The 24,409-nt window shown below is 35.2% G+C and overlaps 1 protein-coding gene and 1 long non-coding RNA gene across 2 annotated transcripts; one reads left to right on the top strand and one right to left on the bottom strand.

Moving 5' to 3' along the window:
- Positions 1-7,484: 7,484 nt before the first annotated feature.
- Positions 7,485-10,862, bottom strand: LOC113284861. The gene is made up of 4 exons (XR_003328410.1): positions 10,643-10,862; positions 10,277-10,378; positions 8,312-8,394; positions 7,485-7,882 (listed from the first exon to the last, which is right to left on the bottom strand). It is a non-coding gene; the product is annotated as an uncharacterized LOC113284861 (long non-coding RNA).
- A 1,826-nt stretch (positions 10,863-12,688) lies between these two features.
- LOC113299172 lies at positions 12,689-15,459 on the top strand. The gene is made up of 4 exons (XM_026548169.1): positions 12,689-13,284; positions 14,021-14,153; positions 14,955-15,127; positions 15,318-15,459. The coding sequence occupies exons 1-4, from the start codon at positions 12,689-12,691 to the stop codon at positions 15,457-15,459; spliced, it is 1,044 nt and encodes a 347-aa protein (XP_026403954.1).
- The last annotated feature ends 8,950 nt before the right edge of the window (positions 15,460-24,409 follow it).

The following is a 24,409-nucleotide window of genomic DNA, read 5'->3' as shown; positions in this document are numbered from 1 at the left end:
TGATGAAACTTGTTTAATCCTAGTTTAAACATGGATGAAAAAAAATCAATTAATTTTAAAATAGGATGATACCATTTATTCTAAAAACACGTTGAAATTGGTTTCATCCACATTCAAATTGAACAAAAACTCTTATGCAAGAACTAAAAATGACTAATCAAACAACGTTTCCAACCTAAACTCCATCCGTATTTCAGAAGTTTATATATTGACAAGAAGTATACACACATGTATATCAAGGTCTAGACTAGGATGGATCTGTTATGGCCGATCCAAGGGAAATTGTTGAGTTCAGAAAATAAAATCACAAAGGAACTAGGGTTAGGAAACTTACAATTGCATCTTGTGAAATTTATGGAAGAAAAAAATCCCAATTCTCTTAGTTTCAATGAAATTAAGGCATTTGAAGGAAAAAATAATTCTCGATGGTAATGGGGTGCCGATATTTCCGTTAGTTTGAAGTTACCGTTGATGATGGTGGTGGTGGTTGTGTTTACTATCGATGATGGTGGTGGTGGTAGTGGTTGCAGTTCACGGTGTGGAGAATGGGGAAATGGAGATCGTTGAGAAAGAGAGAAGATATCAACGATGATAAAAGTGTTATTGATGCGTTTTAGAGACGGTGGAGAAAATAGAGAAGATGTTTTGGTAATAGAAAAACTAGAGATATTTTAACCAAATTTGGATTTATTAAGTTCCCGTTCCAGCTAACTCAATAATTTACTGGTCTGGGAACCTCTACGAAAATGATTAGTATACCAAGAGGAAATGTCGGACGAGACCTACTTCAGCCTTTTATGATCCAAATGTTAAGAACGCTCCCTCTCAATCACACGGTCTCCTCATGGGAGAATACTCGGGATTTTTCTTTGTCAACCTAGAATCACTCTTACCTCTATGTAATTGTGAAACAAAATTGGAATTTCATGAGTGATTCTAGGTTGATTGGGAATTTATCTCGAAGAATATACTGTGAGAAGATCGCACGGACATAACCCTATGTAAGGGCTGAACATGGTTTCGGTTTTTCGCTGGAACCGGACCGAACCAGACCAATTAGGAATAAACCAAACCGAACCATTTACTAATGGATTGGTTATGGTATAGAAAGTGGAAAACCGATAGTACTGGTTTTGGTTTGGTTTGACCTCTAAAACCGAACCAAAAACCATTGGAAAACCGATTAATTTTTAAACTTAGTTTCTACAGTTGATTTACTCTGGTCCTTTGCCCCTTTGCTAGTAGAGTGTGGTACATGTGTGAGTCTAGTATAAATTGTCAGTTCTTTATAAACAAATAATTTCTTGATTGGCTCTTTTTCTGGTTAATTGATCCTTTAACTAAATTGTCTGATGAAGCTCAATGTCTTTTTATTACTATCCTACGGTACCCATTGATTTAAAAAATAAATAGAAACCCTAAATCTAATATTTCATTAAGATACTCTCCCTCTTTCTCTTTCCACTGCTGCTACTCGACTTTCTTTTTCCCGTCTTCCTTCTTTTTTGTTTGTCATTAACTAAATTAAGATATATTATATATCTTCTTTTGATCTCTAGATTTAGAGTAAGCTTTAACTATTCTTGATATTCTTTTTATTTATTTTTTGTCTGTAAATTTTTGTAAACCAATACTATCTGCAGCTACGATTTTTTTTTTTCTGTAAATTTGTGTAATTTTTTTTTTTGGTTTGACATAATTATTGGTTAACCAAAAACCACTGGGACGAACCGAAACCGGCTGGAACCATTTGGAAACCGAACCAATGGTTAATGGATTGGTTTAGTTTAGAGTTTTAGAAACCGATAGTATTGGTTTTGGTTTTGGTTTTGGTTTGGCTAGAAACCGAACCAAAACCGACCATGAACAGCCTGTGTTTCTAGCATTGAAATAGGGAAAGAGTGAATTATTATTATGACCCTATATATTACCGGTTTTACTCTCGTGACCCCAGGGTCATATAAATAAATATGTAAATTATTCTTAAGGCCCTACCATAATATTAGAAGTTAGATTACCAAAATAACCTTCAATAAAATATTAAATTCCAGGATATGTATCGTTATATCCCCATTTCTTTCTCCGCCAGTTATATAACTGCAAACACTCTCAGAAAGAAAAAAATTTAAATTTCTTTCTACTCTCGATAAATTGTTAACTGAAATTGTTAAATTCTACTCTCGATAAATTGTTTACTGAAATTCATTTTCTGCTGCTGCAAATCTTCATCATCTTCTTCATCGTCAACTAATTCTTCATCATACACTAATCATCTTCATCATCTTCTTCTGATTATAGTGTAGTAATCTAAATGGGAAAGAAAAATCCTAGAAAACAAAATGATTAGCAAAGAAATTGAAGTCGAAATTGAATCTGATTCAGAAAATACAGAATCAAATGAAGAACAAACTGAGGATCAAGTAAAAAAAAGCAATAAACGGTATAAGATCTGTTGATTTGTACACAATTCATTGTATTTGTGGATATCTTCTACATGGACTAAAATTTATATTTTTTTTTGTATCTAGAAGCATCAAATAAGAAGAAATCTAAGAGATGTAAGACCAAAAAAATAGAAGCATATGAAGAAGAAGGTATAAAAGCTTTTGTTTTCTCTTCTTGTTGATTCTTCCTGCATGAAAACTAAATTTTAGGTATTTTTCAGCAAAAATCAAATGTGTGAATATATCCTGCACAATAGGTGTTTGTGAATATAACCTACACAGAAATGGAAGACAATGAAGAATAAGATACTAAATGATTTTGTTTTCTCTTCTTTTTTAGGTTCTTAAACATCAAGCGCTAGTTCTTTCACATATTTATGGAGTCGAGATTTAAGGATTTCTGTAGGATATTTTCTTCTTCTACTATCTTAAATTTGGAGCGATCTCGTCTTGAATCCGTAGAATTGGACATGCTTTACAAACTTGTAAGTTTTGCGTGTTTTCTTAGTTTGCCTTCTTAGTTCACTTTCCTTATATTGTATTTTGGAGTAATCTTGTATGGGCTTATCTTTGTATATGAAATTGACCTTCTTGTGGACAGGAATATCATGCTGAATAGGAATCGTAGGGATGAAATTTTTGCAAGGGTATTAACTAGCAATTGGTTTACCCTTAATCAGTTAGTAAAGGTAGTACTAAAATCTCTTCCCTTTCTTTATTTTTATCTCTGTTGTATTATTAATGTCTTATTTTTATTGTTATACTAGATTCCCATGGTATACAACTGTACTTTGTCGTTATGTTAGATTTCGTGCATATTTTCTCCATAAAATCGAGTTGTGCATATTTTCTCCACAGATCTAGTGCTGGATGATTGTTCATGTGCTGCAAAGAATAATGATTGTGAATATTTCCTACATATATTCTAGTTGTGAGTATTTCCTCCACGGTTTCCAGTTGTGTATATTTTTCGCACATTTTGAAGTCGATGATCTTTTATGCATATAATTTTGCATCTCTATTTTCATACAAAAATGTGTGAATATTCCCTGCACATGAAGTTTTTCTATGTTTTGTATCATGTATAGGATAACTGATGCTAAAAATATCTTACATTTAGTATCATGATTTTATTTTTCAATAAAATCAACTGAAGAAATAAACTCATTTACATTTAATTGGTAAATCCCATTAACTCCGTTGTACGGTTTGCACTCATAAAAAGCTGCATCCAGAGAACGCATATGAGGAACAATTCTAAATTGGAGAAAATCTTCATCCTTAGTTTTATGGTTTGAAGAATTTGTACGTTTATATGAGTGCAGGTGTTGATATCCTTTTGTGCAGGTATTATTCACATTGATTTTTATGAGTTAAAATTGGCAAAGTCTTTTTGGCAGAGATTCATCATATGTGATATGAGTGCAAGTATTATCCACACTGACATTTTTGTGTGCAGATATAATGTACAGTGTTTTCATATTTGAATTGACTTGGATGTTTTCTGCAAAGATTTTTCTTTTGCCTTTGGAATCAAGATACCAAAGAAGAAAATAATTTTGTGTACATGTTTCGGACAACAACCGAGCTTGAAGAAAGATGGATTTTTGGTTTCAGAAATTTGTATGTTCATATGAGTGCAGATATTATTTATACTTACATTTTTGTGTGCAGGTATTATGTACAAGATGCTTACTTTAGATTTCAGGAAGGATTGTTGAAGACGTAAATTTGAAAGATGGAAAAAGTATAACATCATTGGAGAAGTTACAAGCAAGTGAGCCAAGACAATACAAAAGCTTCAAGAGGTGAAAAACAATGTGAATAATGTTGATATGTCTATATTTCTGCAGGAAAAATATTTCTGTGAATCGTATCTGCACCAGAAAATGGTGTGAATAATCCCTTCACAGAATAAATTTTAGTCAATTCGTACTTGTAGTTTAATTGGTACTTGTTGTGCAGATTCATATGCCTAGGCTCATGTGTATTACTGTTAGGTTTTGATGTTTATATGTTTAAGATGAATTTGTCTGCATGTTTAAGCTGGATTTGTCTTTATTTATATGCTACTAGGTTTCATGTTGATAGGTCTATATTTCAGCAAAAAAACATTTGTGTGGATGGTATCCGCACCAATACATTGTGTGAATAATGTCTATACAGAAATTTGTATTTATAGTGCAGATTCATATGCTTAAGCTCATGTGTATTAGTGTTAAGTTTCATGTTGATATGTTAAAGCTCATATTTTTAAGTTGAATTTGTCTGCATGTTTAAAGCTGAATATGCCTCTATGTATATGCTACTAGGTTTCATATTGATATGTCTACATTTCCGCAGAAAAATACTTGGGTGAATGGTATCTGCACCAAAACATTGTGTGAATAATGGCTTCACAGAATAAATTTTAATGTTTATTAGTGTTAGGTTTCATGTTGATATATTAAAGTTCATATGTTTTAGCTGAATTTGTCTCTATGTGTATGTGATAAGCATGAAAGTGCTACATTTTATACCTATATTTATATTAGCTAGGACTCAATATTTTGACTAATGACACTATTTTAGTGCTTTTGCAGAAAGTACAAGTGAATTCGATCATCCAGCGAATAAACATCAAAATGTGAGACTTAATGGTGAAGCGAGTCGATGTCAGCACACTAATGCCACCTAAGATTGGTCAAGAGTGACTTTATTATTGTTAGCATAAGAATGGAAGAATATCACCTCCATGACCACATGCAAATGAAGAAAAAGGAAAGATTAATATATTTTGTCCTTACATAAGTTCTCTTGCTATATTTATGTAAAGAATCTGAAGGAATATTTGAAGCCAACTGACGTCATTTTGCAAATACAGTTAAGGTGGGACCCAGCACATGCAAGAAAATATCATGCTTTCTAAATGAAATTCATATACTATGGAAAGTGGAGATTCGGTGATACTTTACAATGTCTCGTCATATTATGACACGCGGCACAACATCATTGGGTGAATTTATATTTTCATGACATGTGGCAGACTTCTATTGGGAGGTGATGTGGCGACGAAGAAGAAAAACGTGAATTCATTTGTGAGCTATATTTATGTGTTGTTTCAAAATATACTAGGGGGCGCCCGGCCACAAAGCTGGAAGAGAAACAGGAGAAGGATTTTGGAGTTTTGTTTTCGATTCTTCGTTTATCTTTAGCTAAAGTTTGATTTTAATATGTTTATGGTTTTTGAGAAAGCCATGGCTAGCTAGAGTTATGTTAGGGTTTGGGTAGAAACCAATTTAATTGTGTAAACTCTACATTTACATGCTCAATAATGATTTAAATGACTAGTAGTTTTTCTTCATATAGCTTGGGATTTTATTGTTCATGTGATTTTCTTGATTATTTATGCTTTTGAATTGATATTTCGTGCTTCGGTTAAATCCCTAGACGTGGTATGCAAGGATAGATAGGTAATGCTTTATAATCACTAATCATGAAGCGAAGAAAACTAGAGCGGAGAAACAATATTTGAAAATACATGGAATAGATTTTTAAAGATTAATATAGTTTGCATAATTAATTGGTGGAAACCGAAAATCCTAACAACCTTCTATCATTCCGTTTTTTTCGTTAAAATTATTTATTGTTTCATTTTGTTTCAAATTTCTGAAAACTCATTAAACATTTTCTATTTGATTATTTGGTCTTGGTATTAGTTAGAAGTAGTATTTTCACACTCCTCGTGGGAACGACCTGTACTTGCCATTGTTCTACTAGTGAGACACTGTGCACTTGCAGTATTTTATTGTAGGTTTCCGAACCTACCAATATGCTATTAGGTTTCATGTTGATATGTCTATATTTTCGCAAAAAATATCTGTGTGAAGAGTATCTGCACCAAAAAATGGTGTGAATAATGTCTTCACGCAATGAATTTTGGTTAATTTGTACTTGTTGTTCAAATTCATATGCTCAAGCTCATGTGTATTAGTGTTAGGTTTCATGTTGATATGTTAAAGCTCATATGTTTAAGCTGAATTTGTCTGCATGTTTAAGATGAAATTGTTTCTATGTTTATGCTGAACCAGGACAGATCTATCAGGTTTGTGATTGATCCATTGGTTTCTCTTTTACAGTTTTATTAATTTTATCTTTGCTTCTTTGACCTTTTTGACAATCCAAGTGGAATGTCTCTGCAAGTGGTGAGCCTAAATGTGTCTCGACCTAACCTACAGATTTGGTTTGCTGAGGGTACTTCAATATTGACGCCGAGAGAACTGCAAATAGACAGATTTGTCTCTATGTTTATGCTCCTAGCTTTCATGTTGATTTATCTATATTTCCGCAGAAAAATATTTGTGTGAATCGCGTCTGCACCAAAAAATTGCATGAATGATGTCTTCACACAATGAATTTTAGTTTATGTGTATTTGTTGTTTTATTGGTACTTTTCGTGCAGATATATATGTTTAAGCTCATATGTATGAGTGTTAGGTTTCATGTTAATATGTCTAAGAAATTACAAAGAAACAAATGTGTGAATAATATTTGCACGGACTAAAAAATTCTCAGATGCATTTTCGTCATCAGTAGTTTTACGGGTTTCCAGAATTTGTAGGTTTATACGAGTGCATGTATTATTCACAGTGGTATCTTCGTCTGCAGGTATTATTCACAACAATTTTTTATGGGTTTTTCATTTTGATCTTTGGCATAGTTTCATGTGAGAACAATTCAAATTGGGTACAATTTTTTAAAAAATTGAAAATGAGAAGGCACTCAGAAATCAAAATGCGTAAAGAAAAACGTGAATTGTTCAAATTGCTCAATGCAACCCCTCTTGAAGCTGGAAAACCTCAAAGCAACCTAAATATGAAATGAACCTCATTAGTAGTTCATAAACTTCTTTTTTTTTAACATCTAAATCATGGATTAATTCTACTCGAAATCATATGAAATGATTATGTAACATAATGTTGATCGAAAGTTTTTCAAGCAACTATGGATAATAGCTGCACTCTAGAATATACATTGGATAATTTCAGCACATAAGAATAATTACCAAAAGAAACTGTGAATTAAATCTGCACTCTAAGAAAACGTTGTGAATAATGTCTGCACGTGAGGAAAATTATACAAAAGAAAGACTCTAAAACATGGATACCTGTACGAAAAACCTTACAAGTCACACTGTAAATTAAAAGAAAGACAAATAGATACATCCCATTAATGACCAAGATGCATTCGATCTTGATTACGAAACATAACAATGGGGAAAGATACATCCCATTAATAGATACATCCCATTAACAATAAGATACCGATTTGGTAGAATATGAGATAACACTCCTTTGAGAGTAGCCACTCAGTATAACCAATCCCAGTTACGCTATCTACTGGTGCGATGTTTCCAAGATCAAATCCAACTGCCATCATTGTAAACCGCATCGAGAGACCTGCATAAACCAACCAACCGAGTTAGCAAAACTAGTTTGTTGGTTTTAGTTAGCAACATATCCAGATTAAAGTTTGTTGGTATGCATGCAAATTCTTTAGTACATAAAGCCTGCACTTAATATTATTTAATGAATAAAGCCTGTACCCAACCGTGGATAAAATCTGCACACAAAGTCTTTGGTATATGTCACATAACCAATTTCTAAAGATATTAGAAGATCTAGTTGTACTACAGAAAATACTAAAACTAAATTGAAAATTGTTCATTCATTAAACGTACGTTAAGAGAAATTACAGTACCGAATACCCAATTGGTTTATTCTTTCATTTTCCAATTCTATCAGTAATTCAAACTAACAGGAAATATGGAAAACATCATACAGCAACCAAATGATTTAGAAGGATAAGAGAGAAAGATTAATGCCTACCAAAGACCTATTGTCAATCATGAAACATTGCAGTAGAGCCAAAAAACTCTCCAGGATTCCATCAATATGAAGGACAAGATGCCCTGCAACGATACACACACATTGCATAAATACAATCCATCCATTTTTTAGCTTGTAAAGGAACCAACCTGCACATTTTTGCAAAACATATAACAACAGATTTTCTACACATATTGAATGTGTGCAGAATTTCTACACATACTGAATTGTAGAGTATGAACTTTTTAACCAAGTTACAATGCACCCAAACAAGGACAAGCAGACAAATTGTACAAAAGATTCACTAGAATGGATCTGCAAAAGATCAAAAAATCCGATTGCTTATTCAAATTGTGCAATTTGAGCATAACCAATGATATGGATTGGAAGTGAGGATTGGTAGTAAAACAACCCCTTTGGAGACCCATATCGGCAGCCGAGCAACACGTTGTGAATAATTTTTTAGTAAGAAGACAAACTTTTAAAGATATGTTTTTAGTAAGCATAACAATGGGAAAAAAACATGAACTGTGAAGAATGTCTACACGTAAAAAACTGTGAATAATATCTGCACGTAAGAAGACAAACCATAGATGTAGAGTTAAGTTCAGTTTACAATCACATGAACTGTGAAGAATGTCTGCACGTAAAAAACTGTGAATAATGTTTCCACGTAAGAAGACAAACCATAGATGTAGAGTTAAGTTCAGTTTACAATCACATGAACTGTGAAGAATGTCTGCACGCAAATTCTTTGGTGCAGAAAGCTTGCACGTAATATTCTTAGTGTATAAAGCCTGCACACAAATTCTTTGGTTTATGCACTGTAAGAAACCTTGTTGCCTATGACTTTTCTTTTGATTTACATAACACAGGTTGTTGCCACTAAGTGAATGAGTATAAACATCTGTCATCCTACTTCATAAGTAAGTAAGAGAAAATAAGTTACAAAACAGAGCTTGATTAATTATAGAGCATAACAATGGCGAGACACATAGAGGAAGGAAGATTAAAAAACCAAATGAAATTGCAAGGATACTAGCATTTCAGAAGTAAAAAAAAAAAAGTGTAAAAGAAACACATTATGCATAATAGTTGTACTCTGAAATTAGGAGTAGGGTCCAATCGAGAAAAGTTCCTTCTGTTGGGTATAGTAGTTTCTAAAGAAGAGTGAAGTCTCTATTAGCATGTCAACGGCTTGTTTGAATGGAATTTATCCCTGAAATCTATGAAAGTATTTTCCTTTCTTAATATACAAGTGAGAATCAAGGACGACATGATTCCGTGATCATTAGGCCTAAGGTTTTTCTCTTCCTTTGGAATCTGAACAAAAAATAACAATGCATAATGGAAGCACTTAGGAAAAACTAGCAAAAAAGATCTGGAAAAACTTATTCAAAGAAACCACTATGCATAATATCTGCACATGAAGAAATGACATTTTTTCTCTCTAAAAAGACAACTACCAAATACTTTCAATGTCTGTCATATAAAAAGTTTCTTCCAAACACGAAATTGCTAAACCCAAATGTTCACAAATTACTAATTCAAAACAGATGGTCTCTATTTTTAAAGGTACTAGTATTTATTTTACAAAGCAAAACAGGTTTCACGTTTTTCTAATCAGAGCAGCACATTTGTGTTTCTAAGCAGTAATAACATCCAACAAATCTTGACTAGGATGATGTCTAGCCATGCGTCCATGACATTCCAGCCACTGCACATTTTGCAAAACATATAACAGCTGGTTTGTTTTTGTTCGTCTTGACAATCAGTTCAATGTAATTATATCAGATTACTTCACTTCAAATTGAAAGTTACATTGAATTTGGTTTTTCTTGACAATCACCATATTTTATATCTTCATCACCTCTCACAAATCCAAAACAACAATACGAACTAGCAAACATCTCTAGATACGAAAACGACGAACACGAAAAATTAAAGAAAAATCATGAACAATACCTGGATACGAAACACTATCCATAGAACCTCTAGATTCAGTAGCTGCATTATTTTCTTTCAGTTCGTCAATTATCTTCCCAGTTTCAGGGATATTATCTACACCTGAGTAACTCAAATTAAAAACATGAAAATTAGTAAAGTGAATTGCAACAGGGAAATAAAAGGGAAATTAACATAAAATCAAAAACAAACAAAATATCTCATTTAAACAAATATTTACAAGAACAAACAAAACATCTCATTTAAATTCCTTTTTTTTTTGTACACACTAATCAAATATATAGCTAGAAATCGATGAATACTGTGATTAAACCTTGGAAAAGGAAAAAATAAAATAAAAATTAAAACACAAAAGTGAGATCAAACCTGTTTATCATTACAAGTTGTAGATCAAACAAATATCTTATTAAGCTTGAACAGATTTATTTGAGGCTATCAAACTGAATCTGAAACATCAATGTAATATCAATTAGAAATCCATTGTTTATCTCTCTCGATCTATTTCTCATTTTCTCTTTATCTTTCTCTTTCTCTTGATCTCGATTTCGATTTCGTCTCATATTCTCTCTCGATCTGTTTCTCAGAACAAAAAGTGAGAAGGGTACTTGTGGGATATTCAATTTCTTATAATTGACGTCAGCAGATGAATTTAATAAAATAACCGTACATGTTATTGTTTTGGCCCTCTCTTCCACGTGGGCTTGAAAAATCCGAATCAGCCAAATGCCAAGAGAGTAAGAAAGAGTGAGAGAGGGTCAAACACTTAATTCCCACACGGGGAAATGTAGGATTGGGCGCTACAATTTCTCTCACAGGGCGCATTCTTGGGGATAAAATCCGGGTGTTGATCATTTTCGTTTGGAGAGTTCAGATTGGCAATTCCATGGTTACACTATTTTGACCACCTTGGGGGCTGTCTCAATAGGCCAAAAGTGTCCACCGTGGCTAGGGGTTCTCCGTGTGGGTCCATGAGTCAAAGACCGGAACCAGTTCCCAAAACTGATGGGGATCGTAACATAGAAATGCGTAAGAGAGTAATTCATTTCCTGGTCGTATCAGCAATGAATATTCTCCAGGAACGGCAGGCAGAGTGACACGTACTTGAAATAGCTTTCCACGTTGAAACTTGAAGGCTTGAACCACGGTCCATAGTTTATTACTAGCTGTCCGCATAGGGACTTGTTTGAGGCAGCAAGTTGTGTCTATGCCTCTGGTGTATGGTGTGTATTTACACTGTCACCGTTGATATTTTTCAAAACAAACAAACATGAGTACATGACCACCTTCTTTAATGTTCTATGTTTTGTGTTGTACAGTAACAGTACTTTGTTTTATATTTCCCACCGTTCGTGTTGTGTCCCGCAATCCAAATGGTACTTTTCCTCTCTAGTCTCTATTCTAGCTTGTCACTCTCATTTGTTAGCTCTGGCTGGCTGGCAATGGCATAGGTGACCAGCAGCCGGAGCATTCCCAGAAATGTTGCTCAGAAGTTAAAGAGCAAAGGTTCTGGATGCCCCAAAGTGAATTTATTGGTTGGTGTCTGGGAACCAAAAAAGTCATTTTTATAAGTCAAAAACATCGGAACTTTCTTTCAGAAGGTGTTTGGATACATTTCAGGAGTTATTTTTCGACTCAATTGTTTTTTATAAGTCGAAAAATTGGAAACTAATTTGAAAACATGACCTCATAATAATTTCTAGATATAGAAAAATATATTATTATGAAGCAAATTGCTTTTGCTAATAACTTCACGGAATATATTCTTAATATTAAAAATAAAGTTATTTTTCGATTTCTGAAAGCGAGAGTCGCCAGACGTTGGGTTAGGGATCGAAATTTAGCAAGACTTCTAAATTTTCCTTTTGACTTCTAGTATTGATTTTTGCTTATGCAAAGTTTTTCCAAAACTCAAGAAAAGACTTATATTTCTAGTTGCCAAACATCTTGTTAGTGTCTCTATGTGTCATCCTTCTCCGTGGTGTGTGATTTATATGAAGCTTCATTCGACAATAACGGAGAAAAATTGCACTTTTGCATGTTTGGTGTGTTAAATGCCACTTGCAAGTACATCAATCAAAGTTATCAATTGACCATTCGCCATGTGAACCTGTCTACCACCCACCAAAACGAGACAAAGCAAAAAGAGCCTTTTCCATCGTTTCTATTGTGATACACGGCCAAACTATCTCATTACCTTTTATCACAACCGTTCAATCACCGCAACAAAATCCTTCAACCATTTTGCATCTTACACGGTTGAATCAAAATGCAGCCAAATCTAGAGAGCCAGACAGCACCAAGATAACATTATTATCATATGACTAAATATTTCTGGTACTTGGCTCAAGATTTCATTTCATTTTTCTCTGTACTTGGTTTCTACTCAAACCAATTAAGCTTCAAAAAATAAAGATGATGCTTAGAAGTTCATCAACACCACTTCTTGGATCTCTACTTTCTTCATATTCAGAGAGTCCAAATCACAGAGACTATGAAACCCACAACCCAAATTCTGAAGTGCTAAAGAAAATCTCATTCACTCATGGTGGTAATAGCATTAACTTTAGCTCATACAGTACTTGTAATAATGCTTCATCGTTAACTCGTTCTATTAGTGGGGTTTCTGATTCTTCAGATACTAGTAGTAGTAATGGGTTTAGAAGAGCTCAATCTGATGGGAATTTGAAAGGACTTGCCGCTGCTTCTTCTGATATGGAAGATCAAGATTTGTTTAGTCAGTTTTCATCAAACAACAACCCATTTAAATCTTCAAAAAGAACTACTTCAATGTTGCAGTCAATTCCTTCATTCTCTGTTTACAATTCAAACGGTGGGTTTGAAGATGATGATGAAGAAGATTATGAAGATGAAAAGGATGGGTCATTACAAAGGTCTGTAACCATTGGGGAGAATATTATGTCTATGGGTAGTGGTGAATTTACTTTTGGTGGTGAGAAAATGGGTTTGATTCAAGAAAACGATGAAGATAATCAGTTTAATGAATTTCAGTATGTGGGTCAAGATGATATGAACCCATCAATGTTTCTTGCAACAGGATTTGGAATTGGTGTTGATGGAGGTAGTGGTGGCGGCGGCGGTGGTGGTTTTTGTTGGGTGCAATAATCAAAACAAGGAAAAATCAAATAAGCAAAAGTTATTGATACTTAGCTCCTTTATAATGGAAGTGATCGATTTGATGAAACGAATGAGCTCCCCATATCTCCGCAACAGCAACAAGGCAAAACTTTGGAAAAACAGAGTGAGTCACGTGTTCAACACGTTTCCTTAAGACATTAGCGCCCGACTACACTCAAGAGTGATGCTATAGCCCTCACAGGACGGATATCTCCAGGATGAAACACCCTACTACACCTACTACTAGCATATGTAGTAGATGCTCAACTTGAGCTTGGCAACTCCGAAAAAACCGTTAAGGAAAATCACGAATTCTTAAGAAACGCTATAAAATAGTTTCCCTTAGGGGTCCCTCTAAAATATAGAGCAACCCTTTTCCCATAGATTTTATAAAAGTAGTGAATTTCTTTATATAATGGAATAAAACAATTTAAGAAGTGGAAACTCCACAATGTGGGACTAATAAGTTTATATAGTTTCTTAAAACTACTAAAAATTGGAAACTCCACAATGTGGGACTAAAATTCATTCACAAAAGAAAACAATAAATTATAATTTTTTATTAAAACTTTAAAAAAATATATTTTTTTATTAATCGTTTTCCAACAGTTTTAATTTTGCAAAGTTTGGACAAGGTGGTTTTGAGAATGATAAAGAAATTGGAGAGTATTATAAGAAGATGGTTGAAGAACATCCTTCTAGTGCCTTGTTTCTAAGAAATTATGCTCAATTTCTTTATAAGGTGAAGAGTTTGTTTATCAAATTCACTTTTCATGCTTTTAGTATTTTGATTGATGAAGTTAATTAGGTCTAAGTCTAACACAGGGGGGCATTGCCCATCATAAGCCACCAGAATTTAAAATCAGAATGGAAGGTTCTCATAGAATGTGATGTTATGTCAAACATACAGATAAAAACATGAGTTGAAGCTTAGAATAGGGACATTCATTCATGGACCCGTAAATGCAATAGATTACATGGTTTTGGCATGAGGTAGTCGAAAAACTTACATGTATTTCAAGTTCATCACAGCGCCATACCAAATTTAGAATTGGGACATTCATGAACCCTGTCGTAGTTAAATAGTGCACATGTTGGTTTTGGGCAAGTCATCACAGCATATCGAATTTACATATCCCGCTAAAAGTTTATATGATTATTAAATCGTACTTCCTAGCTTTGATACATTATCAAGTGCAGACAAATTTGTCAACACTAGCTAAGATTTGTAAATGGTTTGCATTTGCTGTTGTATTAGTATTGGCAAGATTGCCAATTCAATAGAATTGCAACATAAGAACTGGTGATGCAACTGTAGCGCAAGCAATGCCCTTAACGTATGCACTGGCTAGTCCAAGAACATTCATTTTCACAAGAATGAACATAGAACCCAAAAATGTCGCGGTTGGTGAAGAAAGATGAAGGACAAATTTTGTAGTTAGAAGTGAAAAATTACTTTGTGTGTTCTGTTATTGTGGTTTGTCATTTGCTTGATGTGCATGTTCTTGCAAACCCCTAATACTTGCTTTGTTTGTTTTTAAAGTCCAAGGGAGATCTTTGGGGAGCTGATGAATACTACTCCCGAGCAGTACTAGCAGATCCTCGAGACGGGGATATCTTAGCTCAATATGCTAGATTGGTTTGGGAGCTCCATCATGATTATGAAAGAGCTTCAAGCTACTTTGAGCGTGCAGTTCAAGCTGCTCCTGAGGGCAGGTACTGTTCACACTTGAAAATTTTTGCATGCTACCACTTAGTTCCAGAAATCAAACATGTTTATATTTTTATCAGCATGTCGTACAAGCCTGATCTCGGATCATGTCCTACTCTTCTGAACATTGTTTTCATATAGTAAATGTAGCATTTCCCCAAGTCCTCACCATCTTTCTTTTCTTATCAACTGCAGTCATGTTCATGCGGCATACGCAAGTTTCCTTTGGGAAACAGAGGACTGTGATGAAGAAGAAGATCAACAAAGTAGCCTATCACACAATTTCGTGGGGGTTGCAAATTTCCATGGGGGAGCTTTGACCTCGGCAACTGCTTGATTCCGTTTAAATATATCTTTGAATTCTTTAAAGCTAGAACTTAGTTTGGCTTTGTGATAGTTAGATTATAAAGTGGAGCAACTTTGGTTCTTTACATGATGAAAAGAACAACAGTACAAACGAATAATAGGGTCAGTACCAGTGTTCTTTTGCAGCACCAAAGTGTAGGCTAGTTCTTGAAATGGTTGCTGTAACCTTTTTACGCTTATATACTCGAATCAATTAAGAAATTATGCAGTCGAGCGACAGTATCAATTCAATTGCTATTTGTTTGTTAATTTGATAGACAGGTATAAAACACTTCATACCTGCGTTACTAAGCGCATATTACGAAACACACCTTCGGCATCTCTCCAAAGAATCTGTCTTAGCTCTTGAGGAAAATCACATTATTTAATCTCACCGGTTCCCTCATGATCACTAGATGCAATCATTTGTTCCTTGTTCTCAACTCTTAAGTCCATTCCTTTTTCCCATTTTTGCTAAGATAATACGCCGCTTCATTCAAAGACCTAAGATACCCTGTCAATTCTAGCAGCTCTGGACCTTCATGTGTCAGAGCTCTAATTTCCCGGGCATGAGGCACCAAACCCCTATCACAACCCTCAGACAAAGTAAAATGCTTCCAACACCATTTGCACATATATGTATGATCTTCGCTTTCACGGCAAGCAAAATCATTGCAGTCCCAAAACCGATAAATGATACCTGGAATTTTAATTGAATTGCACACGACACGAAGTCTAGGAACCTGAGATTTTTAACAAGTGCGACTGCAGCCTTTACACCCATCAGTATTCGAGTGTAAAAAGATTTTCTAACCACTGAGAACTTGGCTGAATCCCGTAAAATAACTCCATATCCTCCGTAGAGTTTATGCTTATTGTAATAAGCATACACATGAACCCAAACAAAAGGGGTTTCAGCATTCCGGGAACAAACCCATTGTTCGATTCTACTTTGCAATGTTTTATTGAGCCAGCTTCTCCAGCCTCTCCAACAAATGTCTTTTAGTTGTTGATACGATTTCTTTGCTGTTTTTTGTTGCTGTTGAATCTGTCATAGCTACTTCATCTTCATCTTCATCAGATGTGTAGGATTTGTCTCCTTCTTCTTCTGAGTAAGAATAGTCGACAGAACTGATGGAGGAGGAGTCTTCGTCTCTTGGTTGTTCATAAGATCAGCACTTGTTTTCCATCGTTACGCAAAATTTAGCAATAGGTCTAAAAGAAGCGGCAAGTATTTCACATCTACCGATCTCCTTTACACGCAAATTGATTCTTTTAACACTCCCGAACCCTAACCATGATATTCAGACAAGTTAGTTGTGACAAGAAGATAGTAGACAACCTGCCTGCAAAGTGTTTGCGCGAAGATATTTATAAGCCTGTGCAACTTATAATGTTGGGCTCTGACTATGTAATGGGCCTTTAATTCAAATCCTCCCAAAACAATAAACATTAATCACATTATAAATCATGATTATGCTTTCAACCTCTCGGGACTTGCGTTGATAATTGTGTTGTTAAATCAACTCTTGATCTTAATAATGATCATTCACCTATTTAAAAGGATGAATTTGAGATTACCAACAATAAATTCAACGACAACCAACATTATGTTAACTATAAAAGTGACGGTGATTATGAAGATACATCGCTTGAGCCAACTCATGGTGACATCCCCCAAGGGTGTACAATGGAATATTTCTGGGATCAAGATGAAGACAAAGAGGAACATGATGGCACTAGTGTATCTTACTCAATCCTTGATCTTTATAATGATCAATTACCTATTCAAAAGGTAGAGCTTGAGAACGATGCAATGAGTGCTCTAAAAACGTTCCTTATGGAAAGATTTGAATCCGCAAAAGAGTATGTGCCGAACAAGAAAGAGGAGTGTGCTGAGAATGTAACCGATTTAACTAATATTGTGGAAGACCCAATTGAGCTTGCAAAGGATTATAACGATAATGTTGATGTCGAGACTTTGTTTAAGGCAGAAACGAATAAAGAATGGTTGCAAGGTTTGATAGAGGACCACGATGTACAAGAGGTAAATAGTTCTCTTGAATTTTTCAAGGATGAAGAGGATTCCGTGTTACAAGAGATTGTGCAAGGTTTGTCTAACCCTTTTCATATTGATTATTCTTCTTTACCTCTTATTAGTTTGAATGTGCTTCGAGAACATTGTTAAATGATTTTATTTCTCGAGATCCTCATTAGAGATGCTTGGTTCTCATACTATGCAGGTTTTGGTACAAAAAACTGTAAAAGTTCATGAATTCTATCTTCTTTATACACTTCCAAGTATGGACAAGAATAAGTGTGGGGGAAACTTCTATCGGACAATAACTTCAATTATGTTTTATTGTGATAATGTTTGTGTGGAGCTAGTGTTTTCCAAACAGGTTCTATGGGTGGATCCCCAAGTTTTCAGATTGTTGGTGTATGGGGAATTTGTCTTGCAAGTTGGGATGACGACTTTAAACCAAGTGTTGCATGGGAGGCAACCCATTGGTTTTGTATCTCTTATCTTTTATTTTTTTCTTGTCTTATTTTAGTTTTTTCTGATTTTTGATTTTTCCATAGCATTCTACGAATTTCCCACCTTGAATCTTACTTTGAATGACTAAATTTACATTAAGGACAATGTAAAGTTTAAGTGTGGGGAATGTTTCTCATATAATATCTAGAGTTATATCTCACTCTCTTGCGATTAGAACGTTTACAAAAACAAGTTTGTGAACCTAATCACAAAGAGATTACTTGGATGGTACCAAAAACCAATGTCCAAGAATTAATCAAGTCGTATCCAACAAACTAGGTCGGATTTCCTAAGAAAAACATGGTGGTGTATTTTGGTACCCACGCGTTTTCAACAGGTATCTAGACTTAGTAGTTTATCATGTTTTATATATTTCAATTATAAATATAAACAATATAATGTAGAAAAAGAAATAACACACACACCAGAAGTTTATGGACTAACTCCAATATAATTCCGAGAGCACCATCTTATAAAGCGAGCTCAACCAAGAAAGATATCAAAGAGTTATATCTCAATTCCTCAATACAATCTGCAATCGAACAGATAGAAATATGTGAGCCCGATTGATATGAGAAATAACCTGGACGGTACCAAAGACCAATGCCCAAGTGCCAATCAATTACTATCACTCAATCAATGTCGGATTTTCCAGTTGATTGAACTACGCACAACCCGTGATATTTGTAAGGACTCGCAATCTCGTCAACGCTATTAGACCAGTCAGGTGACACATTAGCCGATAATAACTCGATTAGTTTAACACGAATGTTAATTAATAGGAATTTATCTAACAACGATCTAGATACGAAACTAGTACCATTGGATATGTCTCAAAAAGTTATGCAGAATGGACCACTCGAACGTGTTAATCGGATATCGGACGAAGAATATATCATCGGGTTTGCTTAAATGAAAAATAGTCATTTTATAGTTAACTGCCTTGGCAGCCCTTATCCAGATCGTGGGTGCCTCAGTAGAATCTGGTCGGCCTTATCAACTCAATTGAGAGGATAAGCTCTCATTTCTTATTCTTCTTTCTCTTTCTTCGTCTTCTTTCTTTCCTTCTTTCTCTGTTCTTCTTCTTCTGTTGAATATTCGTGAGATTCAATGAAGTAAATCAATTGATGATGTTGTGTAGTGATGTGGTTTTGAGATAGTGGTAAAAGTGGTTCGATTCTCAGACTTGCGAAGGATAAAATATAGACTTAAATTCTAAAACTAAAATAGAAAACAAACTAAAAATTGTCACAAACTCAATCAAAGATGATATCAATATTAAAAGAACACTTAGGCTAAGATTCCACTATTTTCAAAGTTCAAAGTGATTTAATCCCAATATTTATATTTATGCAATTTTCTCGTTCAAGTTGATTCTAACTTATTGCAACTAGTAGATTCTCAAAATAACAAGTGTAAATCCAAAGCATGGAACATCAAAAACCTAGGTCCAAGTATGTTCTATCAAAAGAAATCACAATTGCTTAACAAGGATCATTCAAACAATTTTCAACTAAGGAAAATAATCATAAAATAATTGCAAACAAATAAATAAAATAGAATATACCACTTCTTGTTGGAAAAATAGCTTCCTATATCGCCTCAGCAATGGGGTTTATCTCCTCATATTAATCACTTGCTCAAAATACATGTTTGTTTCTCAAAAGTTGATTAAAGATGAAAAACTATAACACTGGATGTTTGCAACGATGTATTGGCGTTGCAAGACAAAGGACTGACTATTACAAAGAAGTCACTGGAGCAGCGTTACAAATTTGAGACGATGTTTTTATTTGCAGCGGATGTTCTTCAGCAGCAGCAGAATACGGTTTCCTGCAACTTGATCAATATGGCTCTGTAGTGTTTCTAACTCCTCTGCAACTGCTCCAATAACTTCGTTACCTTTCCTGGGACTTAAACACACCTTTTATACTACTCAGAAACCTAAAAATAGCGATTAATTCTCGCTTTTTCTTTACGTGCAAGTCACGGCAATAATCTCTTCTGCCGACTTCCCTAGCCAATTCTGAGCTTTACCGATTGTCTTAAACTCTTTCTTAGATAGAATACTACCTTAGGAAACAATTTCACGCGTTTAGTCTCCCTGAATTACCAAAAATCAACCCAAACAGAGACCCGTGCAAAACTCAAACTCTGTTTCCTTATTTTGACTATCCAGCCCAATTCGATTGATTCCAGCGCACATATCAGGCTTGTTTAGTTGAATCACGTCTAGCCCAGCAAATTTCAGCGATTGAATCTCACTCAAACATCTTCGAAATCCAAACGAAAATTTGGTTGCTCACTGGTTATTTTTCCCGCCAAAAAAATATTCGAATTTTGAGAAGAAAGTGACCTCCCCCTATCATTTGCTGGTCTCCCTTTAGCAACTGCCCTGAAATGGATGCCCCTTAGTAATTGGTCGCCCCTTATCCGTTTGAGGGGTCCGAATAGCAAGTGTCCTCCGGGGGTGCCCCGCGCAACTTTTCGAGCAGATTTTTCCAAAAATGTTTATTGGCCAAAAATATCTACACACACATAAAATACCATAATAAGTACAAAAATGAGCACTATCAATATATAGAATCGAGACAAATTAGACACAAAAATGTGTCTATCAAATACCCCCAAACCTATTATTTTCTAGTCCTCGAGCAAAATAAAATAAAATAAAATCCTAACTCACTGACGCAAGCATCGTCGATTGCATTTAGCGTATGCAATAAGCCTTTAAACCCCTAGGTGGCCCTAGTGGCGGAGTGTTGTCTCCGGAGGGCTTACAAGAGATATACCCACAAAACCTTTACTCCAGACCTTAGCTATCTACCCAGAACCTTGGAAGGCACTAAAGAATCTCCTTGGTTGGCATACTTATCGACTACAGGAGGAAGTACCCTGATGCGAAAATTCCAATTGATGTACACGAGTTTGCACTCAAGCATACTAAAATTCATATAAAGTGACAGAGCTCTACTCAGATAGTCGCACTATGGACATCAGTATCCGGAGTCAAAACTAATCACATGGATAGATCAAGAAGATGAATATATAAAAACATAGATGGTTTTGATGTTTACTAAGTGAACGGCGTTTCCCATATCTGTCTGAAGGCCTCCGCCAAAATGAACCTATCCTAATGGATTGAGATATTAGTCTGACTAATATCAACACACTGGCATATACAAGGGAACCAGTGGTCGATAACCTAACTCTAGGTCAACACAACTGGCATATACAAGGGTACCAGTGGTCGACTTTATTGAATTTATTCCTTTTGGTCAAATGGTCTGGTCTCAATTTTTTTTCTTTGTTTTTTCATAATAAATTTTTTTCAACTTTTTGGTAACTACCATTTTTTTTTCATGGTATCTCAATCACTCTAATTCACCATAGCATTGGTAACAACTTGAATCGTGAGCCCCACCTAATCACTTAGAGTACATAGTTTAAAAACAAAATAAAATAAAAATAGAAGTGAAAAGGACTTAACGAGATTTGGTGAAACTATCATGTTATTTCTAACACCTGATCTCTGTGCTTTTATGAATAGACTCTTTAGATGTTTCCATCTAATCAGATTGGTTCCTCAACTCCTACAACCAAAATGCTTCCATGCACTTAGGTTGGTTAGTGCTATCCTTAATATGCATAAATTTCTAGGCTCTGGAGTTTATTTAAAACAAAAACTTTCTACCCCACCCCCAAACTTAAATCTAACATTGTCCTCAATGTTCTAAAGATGAAATTAAAAGCATGAACAAGGAGAAACAGTTACCATTGAAGCAAAAGATTTAAGGAAAGTTATTACCGTGTTGCATGAGATTGGGTTACCTCCTAAGAAGTTCTAAGTTTAAAGTCTTCAGCCAGACATCAAGTTTCATAAAATGGCTAGTTACCTTTCAAATCATATATCAGTAGTCGAAATAACTGTGGGTCATCAAAACCAAATAAAACTGCCACTAATATGAAACAACTGCACAGGATCAGAAAAAATAACATAAGGAGAACAACCTCATTGAAATTTTCTTGCAAGACAACTGGATTGGGATTCATATGAGTGTCTTGAAAAATAGATTCATCCGAAAAACGGGACTTTAATAGTTGAATTTCCTCCTGGATAATATCAGGAGGATCGGGTTGAGGAGTAGGAATAGACTCAAGTGATACCTCATATGCAGTAGGATCGAGTCCCAAGTTAGGGACTTCTATTTGACGATCACTACCCCCAAACTTAGAATTTTGGGTGTCTCTAAATAGACTAGTCACAATATTCCTAACTTCTAGACCATCAGGTTCCTGAAAAAGGTCAATTGCTTTCTCTGAATTATAATGGGGTGGTTCATCCTCTAAATTCTTTTGAGGTATACTACCTGTAGGACTTATATGTTTCATATCCTGTATGGTCAACCCTAGAGTTTTTTTATTGTCTTGAAACATGATTTCTGGCCTGCTGTCCTGATTGGATGCTATAATCACAGGCAAAGTCTTAGATGGCCCTAAGAATTCAGATTTAGGGTCCAACTTAGGTGGCTCTTCTAAACAAGGGATTAAGGTAGACTCAAAATCTTGTAATGGTTCGAACCTAGCTTTCCATTTATCAGTATCTAACATAGGAATAGAATCCAACATAGCATTCACTTGTTCAATGTTGCTATCTTCGTCGAAATCCATGTTAAAGTGGGTTAGACAACTCTCTAATGGATCTTCCGATGCGATATTTGGTAACGACTCCTGAACTAAGGTTCCTATCATGTTCACCTCTTCAATGCACGTGTCATCTAGCTCAGAATGTAGATTATTGATATTAAAAATATTTAACTCAATAGTCATATGACCAAAAGATAGATTCATAATACCATTTCGCCAGTTTATGATCGCATTAGACGTAGCTAAAAATGGGCGACCTAAAATCACAGGTATCTGGTTCTCTGGGTCAGGGACAGGTTGGGTATCTAAGACCACAAAATCCACAGGATAAATAAACTTGTCGACCTCAATAAGAACATCCTCGATAACTCCTCGAGGAATTTTGACAGACCTATCAGCTAACTGCAGTGTTATCTGAGTAGGTTTCATTTCACCAAGACCTAGCTGTAAGTACACATGGTATGACAGTAAGTTCACACTGGCTCCTAAGTCAAGTAAAGCTCTTTCTACCCGGTGTTTACCTATTGTTCAAGCAATGGTTGGGGAACCTGGGTCATTGTACTTTGGAGTGGTAGTGTTCTGAATGATTGAACTTACATGACTAGATAAAAAGGCTTTCTTATGGACGCTAAGTTTTCGCTTTCGCGTACACATATCCTTAAGGAACTTGGCATAAGAAGGAATTTTCCTAATTGCATCTAATAAAGGAAGGTTTATGGTAACTTGCTTAAAAACCTCCAATATGTCATTAAAGTTCGATTCCTTCTTTGTTGATGCTAATAGCTGGGGAAATGGGGCTCTAGGCACAGAATCAGACCTCTCAGGAACCGAGTCAGCATCATTGGAAATTTTATCAGTCCCCTCAGTTAGCGGTCCTGAGGGATGAGATCCTGAGGGGTGAAATACATTATGTTCACTATTGGGCATGTTTACCTGATTGTCTACTACTCTACCACTCCTGAGGGTTCTAATAGCATTCAGCTGATTCGATGGTTGTGCACCTACTTCATGATATCCTCTAGGGTTGGGTTGAGTTTGACTAGGAAACTTACATATTTCTCTTAAAGACTCATTTATATGACTAACCTGGGTTTTCAACTCGGAAATAGCCTGAGAGTTAGCCTGACCTATTCTCTTATTTTCTTCTATACCTTGAGCAACAGATTGCTGAAACTGCATAGTGTTACGAGTTAACAAAGCAAGAGACTCTTCTAAACTCATACTATTCTTATCCCGAGGGTTCTGAAACTGTGACAGGGCTGAAGGATTCTTAGTATATCCAAAACCTGGGGGAGCTTGAGAGTTACTAGACTGACCTTGATTCTGGCCCTTAGACCATGAAAGGTTGGGATGGTTTCTCCAGCCAGGATTATAGGTTTCTGAATATGGGTCAAACTTCTGAAGGTTATCAAACCTAGTGTTATTATAGAGAGCATTGGATTGATGTTCAACAGTATTGCCTTCCCAAAAAGGCTCTATTCTACCACTAGTATGACCCACTTCTAAAGCTTCTAACCTTTTTGTTGTAGCAGCAATTTTGGCATCTGATTCGTAGCCTTCTTCTACCCTATTAAAGTTTCCTCTGCCTAGAAGAATTTTTTTCTAGGGTACCCTATTACTTTCCCATTGTTGGGTCTTTTCGGCGATTCATGCAAGTATGTCATCGCATTATCAATTGTTTGGTTTTCAAACCCACCTGTACACATGGACTCTACTGTAGTTGTGGTGGGATAATCTAAACCCTCATAAAGGATCT

Source organism: Papaver somniferum, chromosome 1 (genome assembly GCF_003573695.1).
Source record: "Papaver somniferum cultivar HN1 chromosome 1, ASM357369v1, whole genome shotgun sequence".
NCBI classification, from domain to species: Eukaryota; Viridiplantae; Streptophyta; class Magnoliopsida; order Ranunculales; family Papaveraceae; genus Papaver; species Papaver somniferum.
This window is presented reverse-complemented; position numbering and strand designations above follow the sequence as displayed.

Coding starts and splice junctions, on each gene's coding strand:
- LOC113299172 (XM_026548169.1), top strand. CDS start 12,689: ATGATGCTTAGAAGTTCATCAACACCACTTCTTGGATCTCTACTTTCT. Junction 13,285..14,020: donor AATCAGTTTAATGAATTTCA/GTATGTGGGTCA, acceptor GTTTTCCAACAG/TTTTAATTTTGCAAAGTTTG. Junction 15,128..15,317: donor CAAGCTGCTCCTGAGGGCAG/GTACTGTTCACA, acceptor TATCAACTGCAG/TCATGTTCATGCGGCATACG.